The sequence below is a fragment of the Bos indicus x Bos taurus genome, chromosome 20 (assembly GCF_003369695.1).
Source record: "Bos indicus x Bos taurus breed Angus x Brahman F1 hybrid chromosome 20, Bos_hybrid_MaternalHap_v2.0, whole genome shotgun sequence".
Classification (NCBI taxonomy): Eukaryota; Metazoa; Chordata; class Mammalia; order Artiodactyla; family Bovidae; genus Bos; species Bos indicus x Bos taurus.
In genome coordinates, this window is record NC_040095.1 from 2630642 (window position 1) to 2657912 (window position 27271).

A 27271-nucleotide genomic window follows, 5' to 3' on the forward strand; every position below is an offset into this window, starting at 1 on the left:
TATTGATGTTTCTCCCAGCAATCTTGATTCCAGCTTGTGCCTCATCCAGCCCAGTGTTTTCTCATGATGTGCTCTGCATATAATTTTAAATATACAGGGTGACAATATACAAGATGAAGTGTTCTTGGAGAACAATAAACTGTATATTTAAGTCAACATACAACATAAGAGTATATGTGTAATCAACTTATGTACCAGTTAACCTGGGAATGCTTTTTTGGAGCAGTGTTTGTAGATGCCCTGAGGGCAAAATTTTGTCTTTTCTGCCTCTCCTAGTTATAGAGAATATGTTAGTTCACCTAATATTGCTACTATAAGCTTTAGTTATGAAGTAAAAAGAAGTAAATTTCTCTCAGTACAGGATTGATTAAATAAATCATAGTATACACACATGGAGGAATATGGAGTTATTAAAAAAGAAATGAGGTAGATTTATAATACTGACATTGAAATACATCTAAAATGCATATTCTGTTAGAAAAATCAAGGTACAAAACAGTTTTATAGAATGATCTCATTCCTATCAAAAATTTTTTGCCAATATATGTACGTGCAGAGACAGAGGAATGGTAAGACATGCTGCTATATTAAAATAGGTTATTTTTGAGAGGCTGCCATTCTTGGTAATTTTTACTTTTGATTTTATAAATTCTGTATCATGCAATTTTATATAAAAATCATGGATTTCTTCTATAATCAGGAGAAAATGATAGAAATACTCTTTTAAAATAAATTGCTGCAATTTGAAAGGATTTAATGTGGGTATCGTCTCTCCTAAGCTCCTGAGTATGATGTAACCTAATTGTGGGAATAGTGTTAATGTGTGTTGCGGAAGGGGAGATGGGAGACAGGAAAGGAAAGGAGATGGAAGAGAGTTCACAACTTGGTTTTCCTTGAGATATTCGTAGGTGCTCTCATTTTTCCTTATAGTAGGAGAGTTGCATGGTTAGCTGGGTATCCTCACAGTAAATTTAAAACATAACTCTTAGCAAAAAGAAAATGTTGACCTCTAAGGAAGGGACTTGGGTTCTAAGAAAGTGAAAGTGAAGTCGCTCAGTCATGTCTGACTCTTTGCGACCCCAAGGACAGTAGCCAACCAGGCTTCTCTGTCCATGGGATTTTCCAGGCAAGAGTACTGGAGTGGGCTGCCATTTCCTTCTCCAGGGTTCTAAGAAATAGTATAGATTTTGCCTGTACAAAGTACTATTAGTATGTGAAGGACCTAATTTTATATTTTAGTTCAAATTAATTTTACTCTAAAAACAGTTAAACAGTATTGCTATCATTGATAAGGCTTTAAATGTATTTTATGGAAATCTTTTAAAAGAAAGCACTTGAAATGGGGACATGCCTATTTCTGGTAAGTAGCTCTGTGCATAAAATGGGATATAACTATCAATTGGTCTCTTCTGCCCTGTTCCCCTAGAGTTTACACATTTTATATTTTCCGTTTCAATTTAAGATTACATTATTTAAAAAATTTACATACACACACATCATATCCACATTTTGCTTTGTTCCAAAAGAGATTTGTGGCAGTAGTGCCTGTATGGTAAAATTCAGTTTTTCTAATTGGTCTTTCCTTCAAATATATACACCTGCCATTAGTACTTTGTTAATATTAAGTACATTAATAAGATTAATGGGAATCTATTTCAGGATCACTTTTTGCTACAAGTTTTTCTCTCATTATAAAAGTGAATAATGTATATTTTAGAAAATCTTGAAAACACAGAAACATGATGAAGAAGAGAAAAAAAAAACTTAATTCCACCATTCATAAGACAGCCTTGTTAATATTTGTTTGTATTCTGTTCCACTCATGTTTTCTATGCTTTTATCATTTGATTGAAATGATATATTGATCCTTTTTTCCTTTTACACTTAACCTTATAACACAACATTTCCATATTTTTTTTTACAAAACTCTCCATAAATATAATTCTTAATGACTGTGAAGAAGGCTGAGCGTGGAAGAATTGATGCTTTTGAACTGTGGTGTTGGAGAAGACTGTTGAGAGTTCCTTGGACTGCAAGGAGATCCAACCAATCCATTCTGAAGGAGATCAGCCCTGGGATTTCTTTGGAAGGAATGATGCTAAAGCTGAAACTCCAGTACTTTGGCCACCTCATGCGAAGAGTTGATTCATTGGAAAAGACTCTGATGCTGGGAGGGATTGGGGGCAGGAGGAGAAGGGCACGACAGAGGATGAGATGGCTGGATGGTATCACTGACTCGATGGACGTGAGTCTAAGTGAACTCCGGGAGTTGGTGGTGGACAGGGAGGCCTGGCGTGCTGCGATTCATGGGGTCGCAAAGAGTTGGACACGACTGAGCGACTGATCTGATTTGATCTGATCTGATAGAGGATTCTGCCATATGTTGTACCATAATTTACTTAAGCATTTCTGATTATTCCAATTGAAAATCATGCTGTAATAAATATCTTGGCATATAAAACTTTTAAAAAATTAGGCTATTTTGTTAGAATCACTTTCTGGAAGTTGGGTGAAGATAATGAACGTTTTTAAGCTTATTTATATAAATTGCAAAATAGCTTTTCAAAATAGCACTGTATATCAGGTCACATATTATCATGACCCTTCTTAGCAGTAATTTAAGATGCATATCGACATAATGCTTATGTAATCAGTGCCTTAAACTCTTATTATGTGGAGAAACTAATATGCAAGTTGCTGTTACTAAGCCATGCTCGACTTTTTGCGACCTCATGGACTGCAGCACACTAGGCTCCTCTGTCCTCCAACATCTCTTGGAGTTTGCTCAAATCATGTCCATTGAGTTGGTGATGCCATCCAATCATTTTGTCCTCTGTCATCCCCTTCTCCCCACTGCCTTCAATCTTTCCCAGCATCAGGGTCTTTTCCAAAGAATCTTTGCATCAGGTGGCCAAAGTATTGGAGTTTCAGCTTCAGCATTAGTTCTTCCAATGTATATTCAGGGTTGGTTTCCTCTAGAATTGACTGGTTTGATCCCCTTGCTGTCCAAGGGGCTCTCAAGAGCCTTTTCCAGCACTACAATTCGAAAGTATCAATTCTTTGGCACTCAGCCTTTTATATGATCCAACTCTCACATCCATACAGGACTACTGGAAAAACCATAGCTTTGACTAAATAGACCTTTGTTGGCAAAGTGATGTCTCCACTTTTTAATATGCTGTCTAGGTTTGTCATAGCTTTCCTTCCCATGAGCAAGTGTCTTTTAGTTTCATGGCTGCAGTCACCATCTGCAGTGATTTTGGAGCCCAAGAAAATAAAATCTATCACTGCTTCCACTTTTTCCCCTTCCATTTGCCATGAAGCAATGGGACTGGGTGCCATGATCTTAAGTTTTTTTAGTGTTGAATTTCAAGCCATCTTTTTCACTCTCATCTTTCACCCTTATCAAAAGGTTCTTTAGTTCCTCTTCACTTTCTGCTGTTAGAGTGGTATCATCTGCATATCTGAGGTTATTGATATTTCTCCCAGCAATTTTGATTCCAGCTTGTGATATGAAAGTAATATAAGGCAATGTCCAGAATGCTGTCTAGGTTTGTCAGTATAGAAATCAATGTACAGAATGAGAAATATTAATTTTTATTTGTCAAAAATGGCATTATTAATACACAGCAGTATACCCTTATTATTACCACTGAGTTAAAATAAGTCATTCAAAGAAAAAGTATAAATAGATTTTAGTATATATATACTAATCAAGATTGTGAAATAATTCTCATCCATATCCATATCATTTTGTTGTTGTTTAATCACCCAGTCGTGTCTGACTCTTCTGCAACCCATGGATTGGGATTTTCCAGGCAAGAATACTGGAATGAGTTGCTATTTCCTTTCTCTAGATTTACCTGATGCAGGGATCGAACCCATGTCTCTTGCCTCCATCTCCTGCATTGCAGGTGGATTCTCTACTGCTGAGCCACTGGCAAAGCCCATATCATTAGTGAAGAAAAAAATTTTTTTACTCTGGTTTCACACTAGATATTTAAATAAATGGAGTTTAATGACTTGACAAAACAAAAATATAGTTGAAATCAACTAACATGAAAGAAATTCTCACAGGTAAATATTTCACAGGATTTTTGTGTTTTGGAGGGATTTTATGTAAATTTGAATTTATTGGATGTATTCTCCTATTTCTCTTACCTGCCTGCCCTCTGCTGGATTCCCCAAACTTACTGATGTATTAAGCAATTTTACTAAGTGTATTTAATAAAATTATATTTGCAGAATACATTTAAGGGAAATATGTACTAATTCTTTCTATATTTTGCTTATATGTGTTACTAAAGTAAACGATTGATTATAGGTTTTACATTTTAAGTATTCATAAAGTGAGAATTTTAGTTGAATCATTTTGAAGTTTCAGTCCTACCACATACAAAAACATGAGAAAAAGAAATTTTCATGTAGGTAATGTCACAGTCTTTCAAAAATTTTCAGGATTGAGAAGGTGGGTGGGGTAGGAGGGACAATGAGGTAATATCCAATTGGATAGTAAATTTACGAAGTAAAAAAGTATAGAATAATTAACTCTGATTAAATTCATAATACCATTCCATTAAAATACTGACTTAAATATGATATTCAAAGCATATGGATTCACTTGCTAATAAAATTAGTATTTGCGTGTGCATGCTTAGTTGTGTCCCTGTGGGCTGCAGCTTGCCAGGCTCCTCTCTCCATGGGATTTTCCAGGCAAGAACAATGGAGTGGGTTGCCATTTCTTCCTCCAGGGGTTCTTCCTGATCATGGGATCAAACCCACATCTCCTGCATTTTCTTGCCTTGGCAACTGGATTCTTTACTTCTGAGCCACCTGGGAAGCCTGAAAATGTAGCACTTATTATATATAAACTCATGAATCATCACAGTAACCTATGAGATAGGTACTAGTAGTCTCCATTTTATAGCTGAGGAAATGAAGACCTGGAGAGGTTAAGTAACTTCCACAAGTTTACCAGCTAGTAAGTGGTGGAGCTGGTGTCCTAATCCAGGCTGTTTGGCTCCATGTTCTTTTCCTAACCACTGTGCTTGACTGTCTCATCTCAATATTACTTTTTGCAAAATTTTTGAATTATAGACTTACTGTTATCCTGACCTTAGAAATAATAAGTCAAAACTAAGAGTTGTTAGGTGAATTTCCTAAAGCACCAGAATTACATATGCTAATTGAATCCTCTAAAAAGATACAAAGATTAAAGATCTATCTGTCTTTTTTAGAAGGCTAGTTGCCATAAAGGAAGATAATTTTGTAATTCCTAAGGGCTCTAAATGTCCCTCCTTTAATTGAGTTTTGTGATAGAAATGAATTATTTGACATCCAAGAGCATCTTCTGTGCTAATTTTAATAGCTGCAGTGACACAATTCTATCTTAAATTTTGTTAATTGATGAAAAGATACGGAGTTATGTGCATATTTTGTTGATAGAAAATCATGGAAGAGAGTGATAATTAAACAGAAATCTTCTGTGGTCACTCAAATCTAAAAGGAAAAAAAATAATTGATTTCTTATTTCCAGAATTACCTGGTGAATCCACAGAACAGTCAGATGCTGTTTTTACCACAACCTTATACTTGTGCCAAGGATATTTTGGAGTGAGAAAAAAGACAAATGATCAAATCTAATTTTCCGTCTCCTAATGACCTGAAAATTGAAGTAACAGAACTGTTACTTTAAAAAATAGCTTTAAAATGTGGTTGAGATCTAGAAGTTAGGCAAAGGCTATAAGCAGTTAAAATAATGGGGTATTTATTGTGTGGCATGTGCAATAGGAAGGTCAGAAATCATCATTGGTGCTTGGGTTGTGACAGTCAGAAATGTTTTAATGTGGGAATCACAGGATTTGATGTCAAAAGTCTTGGGACATGGAAGTAAAAGTTAAAATATAGGAATCAAAACCTTTAGGAATTAGCACAAAAGGGAATGATGAAGGTATCAAAGATTTTAACATTTATGAGTTGAGCTGTGGGGATGAGGATGTGTGGGTTCTGGATGAGCTATGAAAATCAAGTGTGAAGTATGGAAGATGCAAATAGCCTAGTCATAATGAATTAGCTTATGCTGGATTAGACCTCCCATAGAAAACAATTAAAAAAATAGGACAAATATACAGAAATATACATACATATTCGGAGAAAGCAATGGCACCCCACTCCAGTACTCTTGCCTGGAAAATCCCATGGATGGAGGAGCCTGGTAGGCTGCAGAACACGGGGTCGCTAAGTCAGACATGACTGAGCGACTTCACTTTCACTTTTCACTTTCATGCATTGGAGAAGGAAATGGCAACCCACTCCAGTGTTCTTGCCTGGAGAATCCCAGGGATGGGGGAGCCTGGTGGGCTGCCATCCATGGGGTCGCACAGAGTCGGACACAACTGAAGCGACTTAGCAGCAGCATATATATATTTAACACTCATATTACATACACAACAACTATAAAGAAACAAATATATATTTAAGTTATTTAACAATATTTAACAATAATTTGACATATACTAACAACTATACACTGATATATAGTTTGAAGATACTAGAGAACAACCAAAAAAGGCAGGACTTGGTTCAATCCTTGAGAGCATTAAAGTACAAAGGACAAGATCCAGATTTAACTCGGCTCTTTTCATCCCTTCCTCCCCCTCCAAACAATTTTTCAGTTACATCACACTCGCAATGCATGAGGATTAACAGAGCTAAATGGACAGCAGCAATCTCAGCAGGCTAGGAGCAGACATGGGAGTCTGAGAACAAAAGGGGCTGAGATTTGAGGGACAAATTTCTAGAGAGGAGCAAACTACAGAGATGTGAGCCCCAAAATCTGTGTACAGATTTCCCTCAAACCATCAGTCAGTTCTTAAGATGTATACCTGTTGGGAGAGACTTTAAGAAGCTTAGCAGAACAGCAGCATCTAAAGAGTTGAACAGAGATTTAGCACAGAACTGGGGAGACAGGGATTAGGAGTTCAAGCCCATAGGATGAAGGTGTCTTAGTAAATATCCCAGGCTTTAAGATCAATTGAGTACCATGACCTAGGAATAAGGGTAAAACTGAAATAAATCTGAATTTAAAAGCCTAAAGCCGCTCAATAGAGAAGATGGCGGAGGAATAGGATGGGGAGAACACTTTCTCCCCCACAAATTCATCAAAAGAACATTTAAACGCCAAGTAAATTCCACAAAACAACTTCTGAATGCCAGCAGAGGACATCAGGCACCCAGAAAAGCAACCCATTGTCTTCGAAAGGAGGTAGGAAAATATATAAAAGACAAAAAAAGAGACAAAAGAGGGAGGGACGGAGCTCCGTCCCGGGAAGGGAGTCTTAAAAAGAGAGAAGTTTCCAAACACCAGGAAACATTCCCACTGCCGAGTCTGTGCTGAGCCTTGGAAGCACAGAGGGCAACATAACAGGGAAGAAAAATAAATAAACAATTAAAACCCACAGATTACGAGCCCAACGGTAACTCCCCCAGCGGAGAAGCAGCGCAGATGCCTGCACCAGCCACTAGCAAGTGGGGGCTGGGCAGGGAGACGCAGCGCGGGTTGCATCGCTTAGAGTAAGGATCTGGCCTGAATACCCTGAGCGTTATTTGAGCGAAATAATTTGGGCTAGCAAACCAGACTGTGGGATATCTACCACGCGAAAAGCCAGCCCTAACCTAAGACACCACCAGGCCTGCGCACGGAACAAAGGACTGAACAGAGATAGCCGGCTACAGACCATCCCCCTCCGGTGACAGGCAGCCAGAGCCGGAAGTGGGCAATCGCAGCCCCAGAGAGACATTATCTAAAACTGTAAGCAGGCTTCTTTGCTAACTAAAACTTCTTGGGGTTCTGGACTGTCAACATCCGCCTGAGAAGGTGTGCCGGTTGTACACCCAGATGAGCAGCGGGGAGGCGATAAGTTGCAGCAACCGCGCTCGCCAAACACCTCATCACCTGAGCTGCTCAGACCTGGGAAGGGCACAAAACGCAGGCCCAACCGAGTCTGCGCCTCTGAGGACTACCCGAGTGCCTGAACCTGAGCGGCTTAGACCTGGGAGCTGCAAGCAGCCCAGGGCCGGCCCTGGATGGTTCCCGGCCGAGCAACCTAGAGCTTGAGCAGTGTGGACAGGAAGGCTACACACGCAGTGAGCGGGGGCAGGCCCAGTGTGGCTGAGGCACTGCGAGCACACGCCAGTGTTATGTTATTGCAGCGTCCATCCCTCCCCACAGCGCGACTGAACAAGTGAGCCTAAAAAAAAAAAGTGTCCACCACCGCCCCCTTTGTATCAGGGCAGAAATCAGACACTGAAGAGACCAGCAAACAGAAGAAGCTATAACAGAGGGAGCCGCCTTGGAAGCGACAGGCAATAGATTAAAACCCTGTCGTTAGTACCGACTACATAGGAAGGGGCCTATGGATCTTGAGAAATATAAGCCAGACCAAGGAACTAGCTGAAAATGAACTGACCCCACAATACCCACAACAACACCAGAGAAAGTCCTAGATATATTTTTACTATTTTTACGATTATTCTTTTTTTTTTAATTTTTTAAAAATTCTTAAGTTCTCTATTACTCCTTTAATTTTCACTTTTATAACCTACTATTACTTTGCAAAAAAAATACCCTATTTTTTTAAAAGCAAACTTCATATATATATTTTTTTATAATTTTTGTGACCTTGTTTTTTTTTCTTTTTCTCTTTCTTTCTTGTTTTTTTTTTTTTTTCTTCTTTTCTTTAACATTGTATTTTTGAAATTCCAAAATCTCTAGATGTTTAATTTTAGCTTTTTGGTATTTGTTATCAATTTTGTACCTATATTTTTTAAAATAATTTTTGTGACTTTTTTTTTCTCTCTTTCTTTCTCTTCTTGTATTTCTGAAATTCCAAACTCTACTCTAGATTTTTAACTTTTGCTTTTTGGTATTTGTTATCAATTTTGTACCTATATTTTCTTTATAATTTTTGTGACTTTTTTGTTTTTGTTTTTTCTTTTTCTCTCTTTCTTTTCCTTCTTCTTTTCTTTAACATTGTATTTTTGAAATTCCAAACTCTACTCTAGATTTTTAATTTTTGCTTTTAGGTATTTGTTACCAATTCTGTACCTTTAAGAACCCAATCTTCAGTACCCATTTTTTACTAGGGAGCGAGATTACTGGCTTGACTGCTCTCTCCCCCTTTGGACTCTCCTTTTTCTACACCAGGTCACCTGTGTCTCCTCCCTAACCCCTCTCTACTCTACCCAACTCTGTGAATTTCTGTGTGTTCCAGATGGTGGAGAACACTTAGGGAACTGATTACTGGCTGGATCTGTCTCTCTCCTTTTCATTCCCCCCATTTATCCTCCTGGCCATCTCTGCCACCTTCCTCCTTCTTCTCTTCTCTGTATAACTCTGTGAACATCTCTGAGCAGTCCAGTTGTGGAGTGCACATAAGGAAGTGATTACTGGCTAGCCTGCTCTCTCCTCTATTGATTCCACCTCATCTCATTTGGGTCACCTCTAACTCCCTCCTCCCTCTTCTCTTCTCCATGTAACGCTGTGAACCTCTCTGGGTGACCCTCACGTTGGAGAAACTTTTCATCTTTAACCTAGATGTTTTATCAATGGTGCTGTATACAAGGAGAAGTGTTGAGACTACTGTAAAAATAAGACCAATAACTGGAAGCAGGAGGCTTAAGTCCAAACCCTGACTCCAGGGAACTCCTGACTCCAGGGAACATTAATTGACAGGAGCTCATCAAACGCCTCCATACCTACACTGAAACCAAGCACCACACAAGGGCAAACAAGTTCCAGGGCAAGACATACTAAGCAAATTCTCCAGCAACACAGGAACACAGCCCTGAGCTCCAAGATACAGGCTGCCCAAAGTCACCCCAAAACCATAGACATCTCATAACTCATTACTGGACACTTCATTGCACTCCAGAGAGAAGAAATCCAGCTCTACCCACCAGAACACAAGCTTCCCTAACCAAGTAACCTTGACAAGCCACCTGTACCAGCCCACACACAGTGAGAAAACGCCACAATAAAGAGAACTCCACAAACAGCCAGAATACAGAAAGGACACCCTAAACTCAGCAATTTAAACAAGATGAAGAGACAGAGGAATACCCAGCAGGTAAAGGAACAGGATAAATGCCCATCAAACCAAACAAAAGAGGAAGAGATAGGGAATCTACCTGATAAAGAATTCCAAATAATGATAGTGAAATTGATCCAAAATCTTGAAATCAAAATGGAATCACAGATAAATACCCTGGAGACAAGGATTGAGAAGATGCAAGAGAGGTTTAACAGGGACCTAGAAGAAATAAAAAAGAGTCAATATATAATTAATAATGCAATAAATGAGATCAAAAACACTCTGGAGGCAACAAATAGTAGAATAACAGAGGCAGAAGATAGGATTAGTGAATTAGAAGATAGAATGGTAGAAATAAATGAATCAGAGAGGAAAAAACAAAAACGAATTAAAAGAAATGAGGACAATCTCAGAGACCTCCAGGACAATATTAAATGCTACAACATTCGAATCATAGGGGTCCCAGAAGAAGAAGACAAAAAGAAAGACCATGAGAAAATACTTGAGGAGATAATAGTTGAAAACTTCCCTATAATGGGGAAGGAAATAATTACTCAAGTCTACGAAACCCAGAGAGTCCCAAACAGGATAAACCCAAGGTGAAACACCCCAAGACACATATTAATCAAATTAACAAAGATCAAACACAAAGAACAAACATTAAAAGCAGCAAGGGAAAAACAACAAATAACACACAAGGGAATTCCCATAAGGATAACAACGGATCTTTCAATAGAAACTCTTCAAGCCAGGAGGGAATGGCAAGACATACTTAAAGTGATGAAAGAAAATAACCTACAGCCCAGATTATTGTACCCAGCAAGGATCTCATTCAAATATGAAGGAGAAATCAAAAGCTTTACAGACAAGCAAAAGCTGAGAGAATTCAGCACCACCAAGCCAGCTCTCCAACAAATACTAAAAGATATTCTCTAGACAGGAAACACAAAAAGGGTGTATAAATTCGAACCCAAAACAATAAAGTAAATGGCAACAGGATCATACTTATCAATAATTACCTTAAACGTAAATGGGTTGAATGCCCCAACCAAAAGACAAAGACTGGCTGAATGGATACAAAAACAAGACCCCTACATATGTTGTCTACAAGAGACCCACCTCAAAACAGGGGACACATACAGACTGAAAGTGAAGGGCTGGAAAAAGATTTTCCATGCAAATAGGGACCAAAAGAAAGCAGGAGTAGCAATACTCATATCAGATAAAATAGACTTTAAAATAAAGGCTGTGAAAAGAGACAAAGACGGTCACTACATAATGATCAAAGGATCAATCCAAGAAGAAGATATAACAATTATAAATATATATGCATCCAACATAGGAGCACTGCAATATGTAAGACAAATGCTAACAAGTATGAAAGGGGAAATTAACAACAACACAATAATAGTAGGAGACTTTAATACCCCACTCACACCTATGGATAGATCAACTAAACAGAAAATTAACAAGGAAACACAAACTTTAAATGATATAATAGACGAGTTAGACCTAATTGATATCTATAGGACATTTCATCCCAAAACAATGAATTTCACCTTTTTCTCAAGCACACACAGAACCTTCTCCAGGATAGATCACATCCTGGGCCATAAATCTAGCCTTGGTAAATTCAAAAAAATTGAAATCATTCCAAGCATCTTTTCTGACCACAATGCAGTAAGATTAGATCTCAATTACAGGAGAAAAACTATTAAAAATTCCAACATATGGAGGCTGAACAACACGCTGCTGAATAACCAACAAATCACAGAAGAAATCAAAAAAGAAATTAAAACTTGCATAGAAATGAATGACAATGAAAACACAACAACCCAAAACCTGTGGGACACTGTAAATGCAGTCCTAAGGGGAAAGTTCATAGCAATACAGGCATACCTCAAGAAACAAGAAAAAAGTCAAATAAATCACCTAACTCTACACCTAAAGCAACTAGAAAAGGAAGAAATGAAGAACCCCAGGGTTAGTAGAAGGAAAGAAATCTTAAAAATTAGGGCAGAAATAAATGCAAAAGAAACAAAGAGATCATAGCAAAAATCAACAAAGCCAAAAGCTGGTTCTTTGAAAGGATAAATAAAATTGAGAAACCATTAGCCAGACTCATCAAGAAACAAAGGGAGAAAAATCAAATCAATAAAATTAGAAATGAAAATGGAGAGATCACAACAGACAACACAGAAATACAAAGGATCATAAGAAACTACTATCAGCAATTATATGCCAATAAATTGGACAACGTGGAAGAAAAGGACAAATTCTTAGAAAAGTACAACTTTCCAAAACTAGACCAGGAAGAAATAGAAAATCTTAACAGACCCATCACAAGCACTGAAACTGAAACTGTAATCAGAAATCTTGCAACAAACAAAAGCCCAGGACCAGATGGCTTCACAGCTGAATTCTACCAAAACTTTAGAGAAGAGCTAACACCTATCCTACTCAAACTCTTCCAGAAAATTGCAGAGGAAGGTAAACTTCCAAAATCATTCTATGAGACCACCATCACCCTAATACCAAAACCTCACAAAGATGCCACAAAAAAGAAAACTACAGGCCAATATCACTGATGAACATAGATGCAAAAATCCTTAACAAAATTCTAGCAATCAGAATCCAACAACACATTAAAAAGATCATACACCATGACCAAGTGGGCTTTATCCCAGGGATGCAAGGATTCTTCAGTATCCGCAAATCAATCAATGTAATACACCACATTAACAAATTGAAAAATAAAAACCATATGATTATCTCAATAGATGCAGAGAAAGCCTTTGACAAAATTCAACATCTATTTATGATAAAAACTATATGATTATCTCAATAGATGCAGAGAAAGCCTTTGACAAAATTCAACATCTATTTATGATAAAAACTCTCCAGAAAGCAGGAATAGAAGGAACATACCTCAACATAATAAAAGCTATATATGACAAACCCACAGCAAACATTATCCTCAATGGTGAAAAATTGAAAGCATTTCCTCTAAAGTCAGGAACAAGACAAGGGTGCCACTTTCACCATTACTATTCAACATAGTTTTGGAAGTTTTGGCCACAGCAATCAGAGCAGAAAAAGAAATAAAAGGAATCCAAATTGGAAAAGAAGAAGTAAAACTCTCACTGTTTGCAGATGACATGATGCTCTACATAGAAAACCTTAAAGACTCCACCAGAAAATTACTAGAACTAATCAATGAATACAGTAAAGTTGCAGGATATAAAATCAACACACAGAAATCCCTTGCATTCCTATACACTAATAATGAGAAAACAGAAAGAGAAATTAAGGAAACAATTCCATTCACCATTGCAATGAAAAGAATAAAATTCTTAGGAATATATCTACCTAAAGAAACTAAAGACCTATATATAGAAAACTATAAAACACTGGTGAAAGAAATCAGAGGACACTAATAGATGAAGAAATATAGCATGTTCATGGATTGGAAGAATCAATATAGTGAAAATGAGTATACTACCCAAAGCAATTTATAGATTCAATGCAATCCCTATCAAGCTACCAACGGTATTCTTCACAGAGCTAGAACAAATAATTTCACAATTTGTATGGAAATACAAAAAACCTCGAATAGCCAAAGCTAGCTTGAGAAAGAAAAATGGAACTGGAGGAATCAACTTGCCTGACTTCAGGCTCTACTACAAAGCCACAGTTATCAAGACAGTATGGTACTGGCACAAAGACAGAAATATAGATCAATGGAACAAAATAGAAAGCCCAGAGATAAATCCACACACATATGGACACCTTATCTTTGACAAAGGAGGCAAGAATATACAATGGATTAAAGACAATCTCTTTAACAAGTGGTGCTGGGAAAACTGGTCAACCACTTGTAAAAGAATGAAACTGGAGCACTTTCTAACACCATACACAAAAATAAACTCAAAATGGATTAAAGATCTAAATGTAAGACCAGAAACTATAAAACTCCTAGAGGAGAACATAGGCAAAACACTCTCCAACATACATCACAGCAGGATCCTCTATGACCCACCTCCCAGAATATTGGCAATAAAAGCAAAAATAAACAAATGGGACCTAATTAAACTTAAAAGCTTCTGCACAACAAAGGAAATTATAATCAAGGTGAAAAGACAGCCTTCAGAATGGGAGAAAATAATAGCAAATGAAGCAACTGACAAACAACTAATCTCAAAAATATACAAGCAACTCCTACAGCTCAACTCCAGAAAAATAAATGACCCAATCAAAAAATGGGCCAAAGAACTAAATAGACATTTCTCCAAAGAAGACATACAGATGGCTAACAAACACATGAAAAGATGCTCAACATCACTCATTATCAGAAAAATGCAAATCAAAACCACTATGAGGTACCACTTCACGCCAGTCAGAATGGCTGTGATCCAAAAGTCTACAAGCAATAAATGCTGGAGAGAGTGTGGAGAAAAGGGAACCCTCTTACACTGTTGGTGGGAATGCAAACTAGTACAGCCACTATGGAGAACAGTGTGGAGATTCCTTAAAAAACTGGAAACAGAACTGCCTTATGATCCAGCAATCCCACTGCTGGGCATACACACTGAGGAAACCAGAAGGGAAAGAGACACGTGTACCCCAATGTTCATTGCAGCACTGTTTATAATAGCCAGGACATGGAAGCAACCTAGATGTCCATCAGCAGATGAATGGCTAAGAAAGCTGTGGTACATATACACAATGGAGTATTACTCAGCCATTAAAAAGAATACATTTGAATCAGTTCTAATGAGGTGGATGAAACTGGAGCCTATTATACAGAGTGAAGTAAGCCAGAAAGAAAAACACTTATACAGTATACTAACGCATATATATGGAATTTAGAAAGATGGTAACAATAACCCTGTATACGGGACAGCAAAACAGACACTGGTGTATAGAACAGTCTTTTGGACTCTGTGGGAGAGGGAGAGGGTGGGATGATTTGGGAGAATGGCAGTGAAATATGTATAATATCATATATGAAATGAGTCACCAGTCCAGGTTCAATGCACGATACTGGATGCTTGGGGCTGGTGCACTGGGATGACCCAGAGGGATGGTATGGGGAGGGAGGAGGGAGGAGGATTCAGGATGGGGAACACATGTATACCTGTGGTGGATTTATTTTGATATATGGCAAAACCAATACAATATTGTAAAGTTAAAAAATAAAATTTAAAGAAATAAAAGCCTAAAGCCAAGTCAATAGGATTGAAGTGATCCCCTGGTATTCTATCTGCCTACTACAATAAAAATAAAAAAACCTTCCATGGAGAAAGTTCATATCATCCAGAACTTCTACAGTTTTTCTTCCACACTAACATTCAATAAGAAATCATGAGACAAGCTTGAAAAAATAGGACCAAATTATGGAAGACAGAAGGACCCACATATTGACTCAGATACTGTAGATATCAGATGCTAAGTCACTTCAGTTGTGTCCGACTCTGTGCAACCCCATAGACGGCAGCCCACCAGGCTCCCCCGTCCCTGGGATTCTCCATGCAAGAACACTGGAGTGGGTTGCCATTTCCTTCTTCAATGCATAAAAGTGAAAAGTAAAAGTGAAGTTGCTCAGTCATATCCGACTCTTAGCGATCCACGGACTGCAGCCTACCAGGCTCCTCTGTCCATGGGATTTTCCAGGCAAGAGTACTGGATTGGGTTGCCATTGCCTTCTCCAGATATCAGATAAGGGCTTTAAATAATATCATTAAAATATTCAAGAAAATAAAGGAATGATACATTTCACCAGAACCTTTGAATCTATTCAAAGAATTGAAGGGGAGGTGTCTAATGAAAATTCTGGAACTGAAAGTATTATAACTAAAATTAAGAACTCAATAGAGCGGTTGTATACCAGCTCAGACACAGCAGAATAGAGAGTTTCTATTGACTTGGGTGAAAGGTCAGTAAAAAATATGCAGATGAAACCATGACAAGAAAAGAAGACAAAAATACAAAAAAGAGTATAAGAGACATGGAAAACTCTATAAAAGGTTTAACATACATGTAATTGGAGTGCCAGAAAGAGAAAAATGGGACAGAAGCAGTTATTTAAAGACATACTGACCAAGAATTTTAAGAAATTAGAAAGAAAAAATCGGATATCACATTTAAGAAGCTTTATGAATCCCAAGCAGGAACACCCCCCCCCGCCACACACACACACCACACTCACAGTTACATCACACTCAAAATGCTGAAGACCAAAAAGAAAGAGGAAAAATTTTAAAGCAGCCAGGGGTGGGAGGAGACATATTACCTTCAAAGGAGCAAAAATCAGACTGACAGCTAATTTCTGAATAGAAATAATGGCAATCAGTAATCAAGAGAAAGGCATTTTATAAGTGCAGAAAAAAATTTTAATGTCAAAATAGAGTTCTATACCCAGCAAAACTATCCTTTAAAAAATGTATGTGAAATAAAGACATTTTCATGTTAAAACTGAATTTGCCACTAGTAAACCTGAACTATATGAGGTATTATAGGAATTTTTCACTCTAAAGTACAATGACCCTAACTTTAAGTATCAAACTTCAAGAGGAAATGAAAAGCACTGGAAAGGAGTGACTCTGACCTACTTCTCAAATAAATTCTCATTTCAATGGAATTTTTTAGTGTGAAATGTAAGTTCATGTTAAATGAAATAGAGACAACAAGTAAGTGAACTAGAATTTTACAACTTGACAATGTATAGATACTGTCAGTTTAATTTTAACCAAAGTTTAAAAAACCTGAAACCTGGGTTCTGGGAGTCAGGGACCAAGGAGAGCAGTTGACCTGTAGGAGTCAATTAACAAGTGAGTGTTAGGAGACAAGAAAACTTGTGGAAATGGGGGAGTCAGAAGCTGCAGGCAATAGCTGTGCTCTAGGAGTTACGGGTCAAAGAGAGTCTGTGGGAGATGTAGTCAGGACCCTCGGCTGGCAGTTGTGCTGGGGGGTTGTGTCAAGAGGCAGAGGTCTGACATCGCCACCCACCTGAGGCAGCGGCCGTTGAAACGTGAGCGCGGTGGGGGAGGGGCAGTTTAGATTCCTGGCCCCCGGTCCCCGCCCCGTCGGGCCCGCCCGCACGCGCTCGCCCCGCCCCGCCGGCCCCGCCCCGTCCGGAGCTTCGAGCGCGACAGTCGCGAGGTTGAAGCGAAGAGCGAGCGAGCGGCGCAGGGACCCCGTGTCCGGCTGGGGCTTCGGTGGCACCCGCCTACGCTCCCTCCCCTCGGGCGCTCGGGGCGCTGACCGGCGCCGCCTCCTGGGAAGATGGCGCTGCACTTCCAGGTCAGTGCGCTCTGCGCCGCGGATCCCCGCCCCGCCGCTCCGGGAATCCGGCGGGACGCTGGGGTCTGGAGACTGAGGGCCGAGTCCGGCGACGGAGGCCGCGGGGCCGCCGGCCGGTGTGTCGGAGCCCTAGGCCCCGTTCCTGGCCAGGGACCAGGCACTGGTCTGGGCTGCCCACCCCAGGCCCGGGCCCGAGGAAGGGGCGGCCCGAGCTCGGGGATGGCGGGTGGAGGGGCAGGGGCTAGGCTGGAGGTCGAGAGAGAGGTGCGGATGCTGAGGACCGGCCGCGCGGGAGCCCGCCCTCCCGGGTGCCGCCGCACGGCGCGCACCGAGGTTCGGCGGCGCCCGAGCAGGTGGGAGACCGGCAGTACCGATCAGCTTTCCCGCCGCGTCTCCGGCCGCGGCTCCATCGTCAGCCTCCACACAGTTCGGAGGGAGCTCGAGAGGGGCCTGGGTCCGCCGAAGGAGCGGCTCTGCATTTGGACTTGAATTGGCTGGAGTCGGCAGGGGCTCTGTTTGTGGGGAGTTGAGAAGGAGGGCTCTGCAGCAGCCTCATTGGAGGAGGAAACCGGGGCAGGACGCGCACTAGGAGCGCAGAAACGGTCAGGGTGGGATGCGGGCTGGAGGAAGGCTCAAATATTCAGATATTCTCGGGCACTTTGGCATATGCATCCAGTTATTTATTCAACAAACATTGTAGAGCCTCCTCGGCACCCACCCCGGTACCCCCCCACCCCCAACCCCACCCCCGGGTCTCAAGCACTGTGCAGAGTTGTGGGATAAAGAATTACATCATCTTATTAGCATCCTTGCCCTCATGAAATTCACAGATAATTACAATAAATGTGAAAAATGATGTGATAGAATTAATCACAGGATATCATGGGAATATTGAAAGGGGCACTCAACTCTGGGTGTGTATGTTGGGAAGCAGTGAGGCACAGATGCTGTGCTTGTCAGGCAAGCTTTTTTGAGCTTCCGTTCATCCACTTGTTAATTGAGTTCCTACTTTGCTAGGTACTTAAGATAAAACTCTCTCAAAACTTTATGATTTGTACAGTCAGGGAACTTGCAGTCTAGTGGATCTTGAAAGAACCGAGCAAAGAGAAAGGGAAGGGTAGAGGCGAAAGGACAGTGTGAGTCAAGTCAAAGAATTGTGGAAGAACATGGCGCACTGGGGTAGTTCAGCCTGACTGGAGCTTAGGTTCCTATGAAAGGGAAGGGAGGAGGGGAGGCTGTGGAGGCAGGAGATGACCTTGGAGAGATAGGCAATTTCATAACGTGGTGATAGTGTATCTAAGTGTCCCAACCCTTTGTAGACTTCTTTGGGCCCCCTGAGACTACAATGATTCATTACCTAATTATTGATTCTTCCAAAGGGTACTTTCTTTTCAACCATCCACTCTCCTATCAGGTAATTGACAGCTCAGGAGATAGTAAGCCTGACACATTGTTTTGATTCCTTGCCATTGCTAAGGGTCTCCAGGTCAAAATAATGTTATTTATTGCCACTTTAGTAAAAATGCCCTTTGGGAAATCTTCACTGGCAGAATCTCACAGGGAGGGCTTTGGGATTGTAAATAGATGAACAGTTGTTCATAGTTCAGGTGTAAATCTTGAGGGCAATTAAAAACTATGGTGGAAGTTTGGAACGGTTTCAGAATTGGAAAGATATGCATAATAGTAAATCACCCAGTCGGGAAGATTTCTTCATACTTTAGGTAATGGTGGAAAAATTAGCTCCTAATGGCAGAACTACCGAAATTAGTTTCTTCAGACTCTATGTCACAGCAGCTCTGGGCAGCTTAAAAGTGAAGTTGGACAAATGAAAGACGTGACAGTTTGAGGGGCCTGAAAAAAGCTCTGAACCTTTTCAGTTTGAATTGTTTTCAGTATATGGATCATATTGTTACCCAGTTAACTCAAGGAACATTTATTACTAATAATAACTGGTACCTAGCATTTGGAATTTTTCCATGCTTGTAGATTTTGAATCGTACAACTAGCTTGAGAGGTGTGTGTATACAGTTGGCTTGTTGTATCTGTGAGTTTTGCATCAGTGGATTTAACCAACTGTGGATTGAACATATTAAACAATTCCAGAAAGTTTAAAAAAACTTGAATTTGCCACACCCTGGCAACTATTTACATATCATTTACATTGAATTTACAACTATTTATATAGCATTTATATTGTATTAGGTATGGGCTCCCCAGGTGGAGCAGTGGTAAAGAATCTGCCTGCCAACACAGGAGCTGCAGGAGACACTGGGTTCAATCCCTGGATGGGGAAGGTCCCCTGGAGGAGGAAATGGCAACCTACTCTAGTATTTGTTCTTGGAAAATCCCATGGACAGAGGTGCCTGGTGGCCTATAGTCTATAGGGTCACAAAGAGTAGGACGTGACTGAGCAGCTGAGCACGCACACACGTGTATTAGGTAGTAAAAGTATTATGAGATTATTTAAATTGATAGAGATTATATGCAAATACTGTGCCATTTTATATAAGGAATGAGCATCTTTGGGTTTTGGTTATCTGCAGGGTGGCCTGGAACCAGTCCCCCTACTGTATGTGCACACATACATTTTATTCCTGAAGACACTGAGTCTTAGAACAATTGTGACTTGCCCAAGTCTACAGAACTAGAGTAACCCTGCTGCTACTGCTGCTGCTAAGTTGCTTCAGTTGTGTCCGACTCTGTGCGACCCCATAGACGGCAGCCCACCAGGCTCCCCTGTCCCTGGGATTCTCCAGGCAAGAACACTGGAATGGGTTGCCATATCCTTCTCCAATGCATGAAAGTGAAAAGTGAAAGTGAAGTCCTTCAGTCGTGTCCAAGTCTTTGCGACCCCATTTACTGCAGCCTACCAGGCTCCTCCATCCATGGGATTTTCCAGGCAAGAGTACTGGAGTGGGTTGCCATTGCCTTCTCCGAGAGTAACCCTAGTAATTCATAATTCCATATTCTTTCATACCAATATCTTGCAGTCATCTACCCAAACAGGTAGTTAGTAAAAAATTATGCCATTTTGGCATAAGTGGATTTGTGTGAGATTAGGTTACTACTTCACAATCTTTTTCAAATTATGGCACACATAAAGAATGGTAATTGGGTGGTCCATTGATGTAAACTACTCATAACTAAAAGCCTGGCTGCCTGAAGGGCAAGGGGATCAATATCCTAGACATTCCTATAATCCATTCAAGGCACGTGCATTCTGATTAGGAAGTTGTGAGTTAGGATACTCTGTCCCAAAGGAAGAAATGAATCTGGATTGTCTTAGAGGAGACAGTCCAGTTAGTGGGCAAGGAAGAGAGGAAAGAGGTTTCTAGGATCAAGGAAGAGGTAGGCACTTTAGATTTCACAGAGGAATCTTGGAGAGAATTAAGAGGTAACATCAGGAAAACTTTAGGAGATGCAGTTTAGTTGATCTTTTTAGCTTCCCAGAACCTGGGACTATATGCTTCTTAATACCCAGCCAGGCTGCTATACCTGATTTGATCTAGATATGATTATTAACAATTAGAATCATGAGGAGAAAGGGGTTTGGCAAAGATGGTCCTGGGGTTGTGGAGTTGAATGGGTGAAACTATAGACAAAAGAGCAACGTGGTGTTTTATAGTTAACTGAAGAAACTATTTACAGTTTGTGTAGATCTGCTATTTGCCAGGAGCTAGATCAAGCTTTCTCTTGTCGTTTCTATCTTAATCTTCATAATTATTTTGGAAGGTGGTTTTGAAACCTGCAGTTTCAAAAGTGAGGTTTAGAAAGGTTAGATAATTTGCTTGAGATCACTTTAATAATAGTGACTTTTTAAATAGCTGGACAAATTCTAGGCTTCCACAATGATTCCAGAAGAAACCCCTAAAGAAATCCAGGGCACTGTAGGCCACAGTTGTAAAATACTGTTCTGTTGGTCTGCTGTCTATGAATATCATGTAGAGGTGTTGAGTATGAGTCTTTATTTTAAAGGAATTGGTAGGACTCTATGATAAATTGTTATATACTTGGCATCAGCTAAACTGCAATGTTTGAGGGCACAGTTTGCAAGACTACCCTCACTACTGACGCCACTTGCATATTTGAGAGTTTCCCAGTGCCATTCTCAGGGTTAACAGAAGGACTCACACAATTCACTGAAAGCTATCATACTCAAGTTTCTTATTGGGAAAGTACACATACTAAATTGATTGATTGATTGAAAGAGAGGTGCATAGAGCAGAATCTGGGCGCATTCTGAAACAAAGCTTTTTGGTCCTCAGGGCATGTTACTCTCCTATCATATTTGTGTGGCAGTAAGCACTGAATATTGCAAACCAGGGAAGCACAACCTGAGCTTTGAGTTCTGGAACTTTTCTTGGGGCTTCTTTTTGTAGTTGTGATTGGTTGGGTGCCACATGATTGACCTGAGCGTTTAGGTCAAATGAAACCATGCCATGGTGCCTGAGTGGTAAAGAACCTGCCTGCCAGTGCCGGAGATGCAGGTTGGATCCCTGGTCCGGGATCCCTATGTGATGGAGCAGCTAAGCCAGTGTGCCACAGCTATTGAGGCTGTACACAAGAGCCCCGGAACTGTAGCTACTGAGCCCATGTGCCACAACTGCTAAAGCCAAGAAGAAGAAATTTATAGGTAAATATAAAGATGGTGAACAGACAAGGTTGAAAGTATGGACTAGGATATCATCTGCAGGTTGATGATGACTAAAGTAAAAGGTCAGCCTCTGTTTCCACTGTTTCCCCATCTATTTGCCATGAAGTGGTGGGACCAGATACCATGATCTTAGTTTTCTGAATGTTGAGCTTTAAGCCAGCTTTTTCACTTTTCTCTTTCACTTTCATCAAGAGGCTCTTTAGTTCTTCTTCACTTGCTGCCATAAGGGTGGTGTCATCTGCATATCTGAGGTTATTGGGATTTCTTCTGGCAATCTCGATTCCAGTTTGTGCTTCTTCCCGCTCAGTGTTTCTCATGATGTGCTCTGCATATACGTTAAATAAGCTGGGTGACAATATACAGCCTTGAGGTACTCCTTTTCCTATTTGGAACCAGTCTGTTATTCCATGTCCAGTTCTCACTGTTGCTTCCTGACCTGCATACAGATTTCTCAAGAGGCAGGTCAGGTGGACTGGTATTCCCATCTCTTTAAGAATTTTCCACAGTTTGTTGTGATCAACACAGTCAAAGGCTTTGGCATAGTCAGTAAAGCAGAAATAGATGTTTTTCTGTTTTTGCTTTTTCGATGATCCAGCGGGTGTTGGCAATTTGATCTCTGGTACCTCTGCTTTTTCTAAAACCAGCTTGAACATCTGGAAGTTCACGGTTCACGTATTGCTGAAGCCTGGCTTGGAGAATTTTGAGCATTACTTTACTGGCATGTGAGATGAGTGCAATTGTGGGGTAGTTTGAGCAGTCTTTGGCATTGCCTTTCTTTGGGATTGGAATGAAAACTGACCTTTTCCAGTCCTGTGGCCACTGCAGATGGTGACTGCAGCCATGAAATTAAAAGATGCTTACTCCTTGGAAGGAATTAAAAGACACTATGACCAACCTAGACAGCATATTAAAAAGCAGAGACATTACTTTGCCGACAAAGGCCCGTCTCGTCAAGGCTATGGTTTTTCCAGTTGTCATGTATGGATGTGAGAGTTGAACTATAAAGAAAGCTGAGCGCCAAAGAATTGATGCTTTTGAACTGTGGTGTTGGAGAAGACTCTTGAGAGTCCCTTGGACTGCAAGGAGATCCAACCAGTCCAGGGTGTTGAGACAACGTGTGGTTGGGGTCTATAGATTTGTATGTGGCTCAGAATTGACCATTTGCTCTATTTGAGCTATATGTGTGTATATACACACAGGTGCGCACACACACACATATGTATTTGATTGCTCAGCCTCAGGGTTGTTTTTTTTTTGTCTGTAAAATGGATATGCTAAAATATGTAATTTACAGGAGTCTACTTTTTGGATTCGTTTAAAAAATAGAAGATGGAAATACTTTTGTAAACTGTAAAGCACTAAAACAAATATGACCCAATTCATTGTAGAAGGAGAAGTTCTAAGAGGCCCAGAAATAAACCTTCGGGTGCTTAGGAAAAGTTAATAAAGGGAGGAAAAAACAAAGAGTTTGTGGGAAATGAGTAATTGTAAGATAAAGGCACTTTATTAATGGCAGTTAAGAGGTTTAATTCCAGAAGGCAGGAAAGATACAGGGAAGTAATTGAAAAGAATTTAAATTTAATTGAGGTGGGATTTTTGTAGTTCATCAATTTATTGTTTCATTATGAGGGAACATTTTTCTCTAGAACAAAAGAAAAAAACCCTTCATTTTTTCAGCTTTCTTGAGGTTTTCTTGTTATTGCTTAGTGGCTAAGTTGTGTCCAACTCTTTTGTGACTCCGTGGACTGTAACTCATAGGCTTCTCTGTCCATGGGATTTCCCAGGCAAGAATACCATTTCCTTCTCCTTCTTGAAGTTTATTGACAAATAATAAACCACACATATTGGATGAATTTTGACATAGTTTATAACTGTGAAACCATCACTGAAATTAAGATAATGAACATATCTATCACTCCCCAAGTTTCCTTATATCCCCCTTGCTTAATCCCCCCTTGCTGCTTCCCTATCCTTCCCTATCTTCCCATTCTGCTCCCTCCCCAGCCTGAAACCACTGATCTGCTTTCTTTTACTATAGAATCATACAATATATACTCTTTTTTTGGTCTTGCTTCTTTTACCTCTTGATGGATACACGATGAGAGTTACTGTATAGAAAGAAGTTGCATCATCTAGGGGTTAATTGTATGTCAGGTACAAAGGGCAGAAATCAGTCCAGAATAACTTGAAGATCCTTATTTAGACTGTAGGCAGGATTATATCATTGTCTCCTAGGCTATGGAAATTGGGTACTGTCCTTGAATGCTTGATAGTAAATCTATGGGAGTTAGGTGATGTCCAGTGCTACTTGTTATTTATTTGTATGGGCTTCTAATGTTGATATGAAGCCCAGTAGAAAATTTAATAACTCAAACCCAATTTGTCAACACATTTAGAAGGGATCCATTTCTCTGAGGCATGCTTATGTTAACCATATTCTCAGACATCACTATAAAACTAAGATGCAGTTTATCAGTTCACCGTGAAAAGTAAAGTCTCTATAGACAGAATCCCTGTGAAATCAAATGCTAATCAGAAGATTGCTTAGTCGCTCAGCGATCATCACATTATGAGTTTAACTCTATGAAATGTTCACATAATGCTTTTCCAACAGGGTAAGGATTTTTGTGTATGTATCTTTTTCTCTAAAAATGATTTCATTTGCCAGGCATTTAATTGTTATCATTACAGAGAAAGAATAACTTGATTTTTTTTTTTTGCCCTTTGTTTCAGTCTTAGGAGATAGTTCAAATCTTTACCTTTATATCTTGCACTGCCCTTCAGTGGTTAATAATTTGAAAGGCATTTGGGAAAAAAGGGTCATTGATAACATTGTTGATGTAAACAAGCCTGTGTTGGAGTTCTCTAAATCAATATAGCAAAAAGGACAAAATTCCAGAACTTTTCTATATTTACTTAGATATTCTTGAATTGATTAATATTAATGTTTATGTTTCCTGGGGCTGTTATGACAAATTACCACAAACTGGGTGAGTTAAAAAAATGAAATTTTTTTCTTTTATAGGTATGGAAGCCAGAAGTCTGAAATTAATGTGTTGACAGGATTGGTCTCTTCTTGGAGCTCTTGAGGGAGAAACTGTTCCATACTTTGCCCCTAAGTTCTGATAGCTGCTTGCAGTTCTTGGTGGTCCTTGGCTTGTAGATATATCACCCCAGTCTTTGCCTCATCCTTCCTGAGACCTATTTACTTGTGTCTCTGCACCTCAAATGTCCCTGTCTCTTTTATGAATGACTGGATTTAGAGCCTGCCCTAAATCCCTCGGTTTGATCTCATCCCTCCATCCTTAATTTAAGGATTTACAAAGACTTTATTTCCAAATATTTCAAAGGTATTGGGGGTTAGGACTTGGATATATCTTTTAGGAGGATACAGTTCCATCCATTACAATACTATTATTAGGTAATACTAGTAATAAACAACTAATCTTTATAGGGTGTAAAGTGTGCTAGAAGTTATGTGGCCCTAGCTCATTTAATCCTCCCAGCAAACCTATAAGGTATATGCTATTATTAGTCTCAGTTATTGCTGCCTTTTGTTTTTCAGTAGTTAGATTTTGTCACTATTTCTGGCTTCACTTTTTTACACTCAGAGTCTACTTCATCGGAGTCTAGACCTATTGATGTATAGTTGAATGCATGATAGCAGGATCAGTTTATCATTAAATTATTCTGGGCATTATCAGCTCGAAAATTCAGCCCTTTAAATTTATTAGATGAAGGAAAATACTTCTGAGGTTGATCATGAGTCACAAGAGGGAAAGTGGTAGCTCTTTTCATTTTTGTTTCTTACCCTTGGAGGAAACATGAGAATTCATATGTATTCATGAACCATACGTTTTCTACACATTTTAATGTTATAAACAGTATGTAGTAGCACTATTAGGGCTTGTTGGGACAATCCAGGTAGAGGAAATGTTTAAAATGTGGTTCATTTGAGGTCCTTTATCTTAATTATCCTTTTGAAACCTTTCTTTTGTACTTTTATTTTCACTATAGCAAAAAATTCTCTAGTCTGGGATGTTGTGCTCTGGCCTGTATAAAGAAGTGGAAAATGCTGTAAAAAAACAAGGAGCGAGAACTGTAAAGAATAAAGGGAGTTAGAGGAGGTTTCCTTTCAGTGTTTCTTATGTATTCCTATTTGTTGTTGTTTAGTCACTAAGTTACAGTTAGTTGTGTCTGACTCCGTGACCCCATGGACTGCAGTGCGCCAGGCTTCTCTGTTCTTCACCATCTCTCAGAGTTTGCTCAAATTCATGTTCACTGAGTTGGTGACGCTATTCAACTTTCTCATCCTCTGTAGCCCTCTTCTGTTCTTTGGCAAAGGTATATGCATCTGAGAGAATGCTTAGACTAGTGTAGCTGTAAACTGCTACATAAGAATTCAGGCCAGAAAGCATAAAAAAATGGCATTACTTTTGAATATCCCATTACTTTGATATGCCTACCTGACATTAAAATCTGTGCCAATTTTTCTTGACCTCCAAAGAATAATTCTCTAAGTTCAAACTGAAGTAGTTTTAGTAAGATGCCTTTAGCAAAAATTCTCTACAGCTGAGAGGAATACCAAACTCATTTAAAAAGTTTTCTTTCAGATTTTATCCATGTATCCTGTATCTTCTGATGAGATTATATTTATAAATGAATGATTACAGAATGAATTGTTCTTTTTTTATTTTTAAAATGTACTTGTTTATCCTCCACCTATATTTTTATACAGTTTTTAAAGGTTAAAGTCACCACAAAATGTTGCCGGTATTGCCTCTGTTTTACAGTATGTCGTAGCCTGTCTTACACCCGGTAGTTTGTGCCTCCCGCTCCCCAAGCCCTGTATTGCCTCTTTCCACATTCCCTCCACAGGTAACCACAAGTTTGTTTTCTGTATCTGTGAATCTGTTTCTTTTTTGTTATATTAACTAGTTTGTTGTGTTTTTTAGATTCTGCATATATAAGTGATATCATTCACTATTTGTCTTCCTCTCCTCTGACTAATTTCACTTAGCATAATGCCCCCCAATTTGGTAAAAGAATCTGGTAATGCAGGAGACCCAGTTCGATTCCTGGGTTGGGAAGATCTGCTGGAGAAGGAATAGGCTACTGACTCCAGTGTTCTTGGGCTTCCCTTGTAGCTCAGCTGGTAAAGAATCTGCCTGCAATGTGGGAGACTTGGGTTCAATCCCTGGGTTAGGAAGATCCCATGGAGAAG

At 39.6% G+C, this 27271-nt stretch overlaps 1 protein-coding gene across 5 annotated transcripts in view; it reads left to right on the forward strand.

Annotated features, from left to right (window-relative positions):
• Positions 1-17224: 17224 nt before the first annotated feature.
• Positions 17225-27271, forward strand: part of RANBP17 (RAN binding protein 17) — a 375933-nt gene continuing 365886 nt past the window's right edge. For 2 of the 5 annotated variants that reach the window (XR_003507255.1, XM_027520586.1), the window contains exon 1: positions 17226-17393. Coding sequence is in view for 4 of the 5 variants with exons in the window: in XM_027520586.1 (XP_027376387.1) it covers positions 17376-17393 (18 nt within the window). In the remaining variant the exon portion in view is untranslated. Of the gene's footprint in view, positions 17394-27271 lie in introns of all 5 variants that reach the window. The other 3 variants (XM_027520587.1, XM_027520583.1, XM_027520584.1) reach the window with 3 other exon arrangements.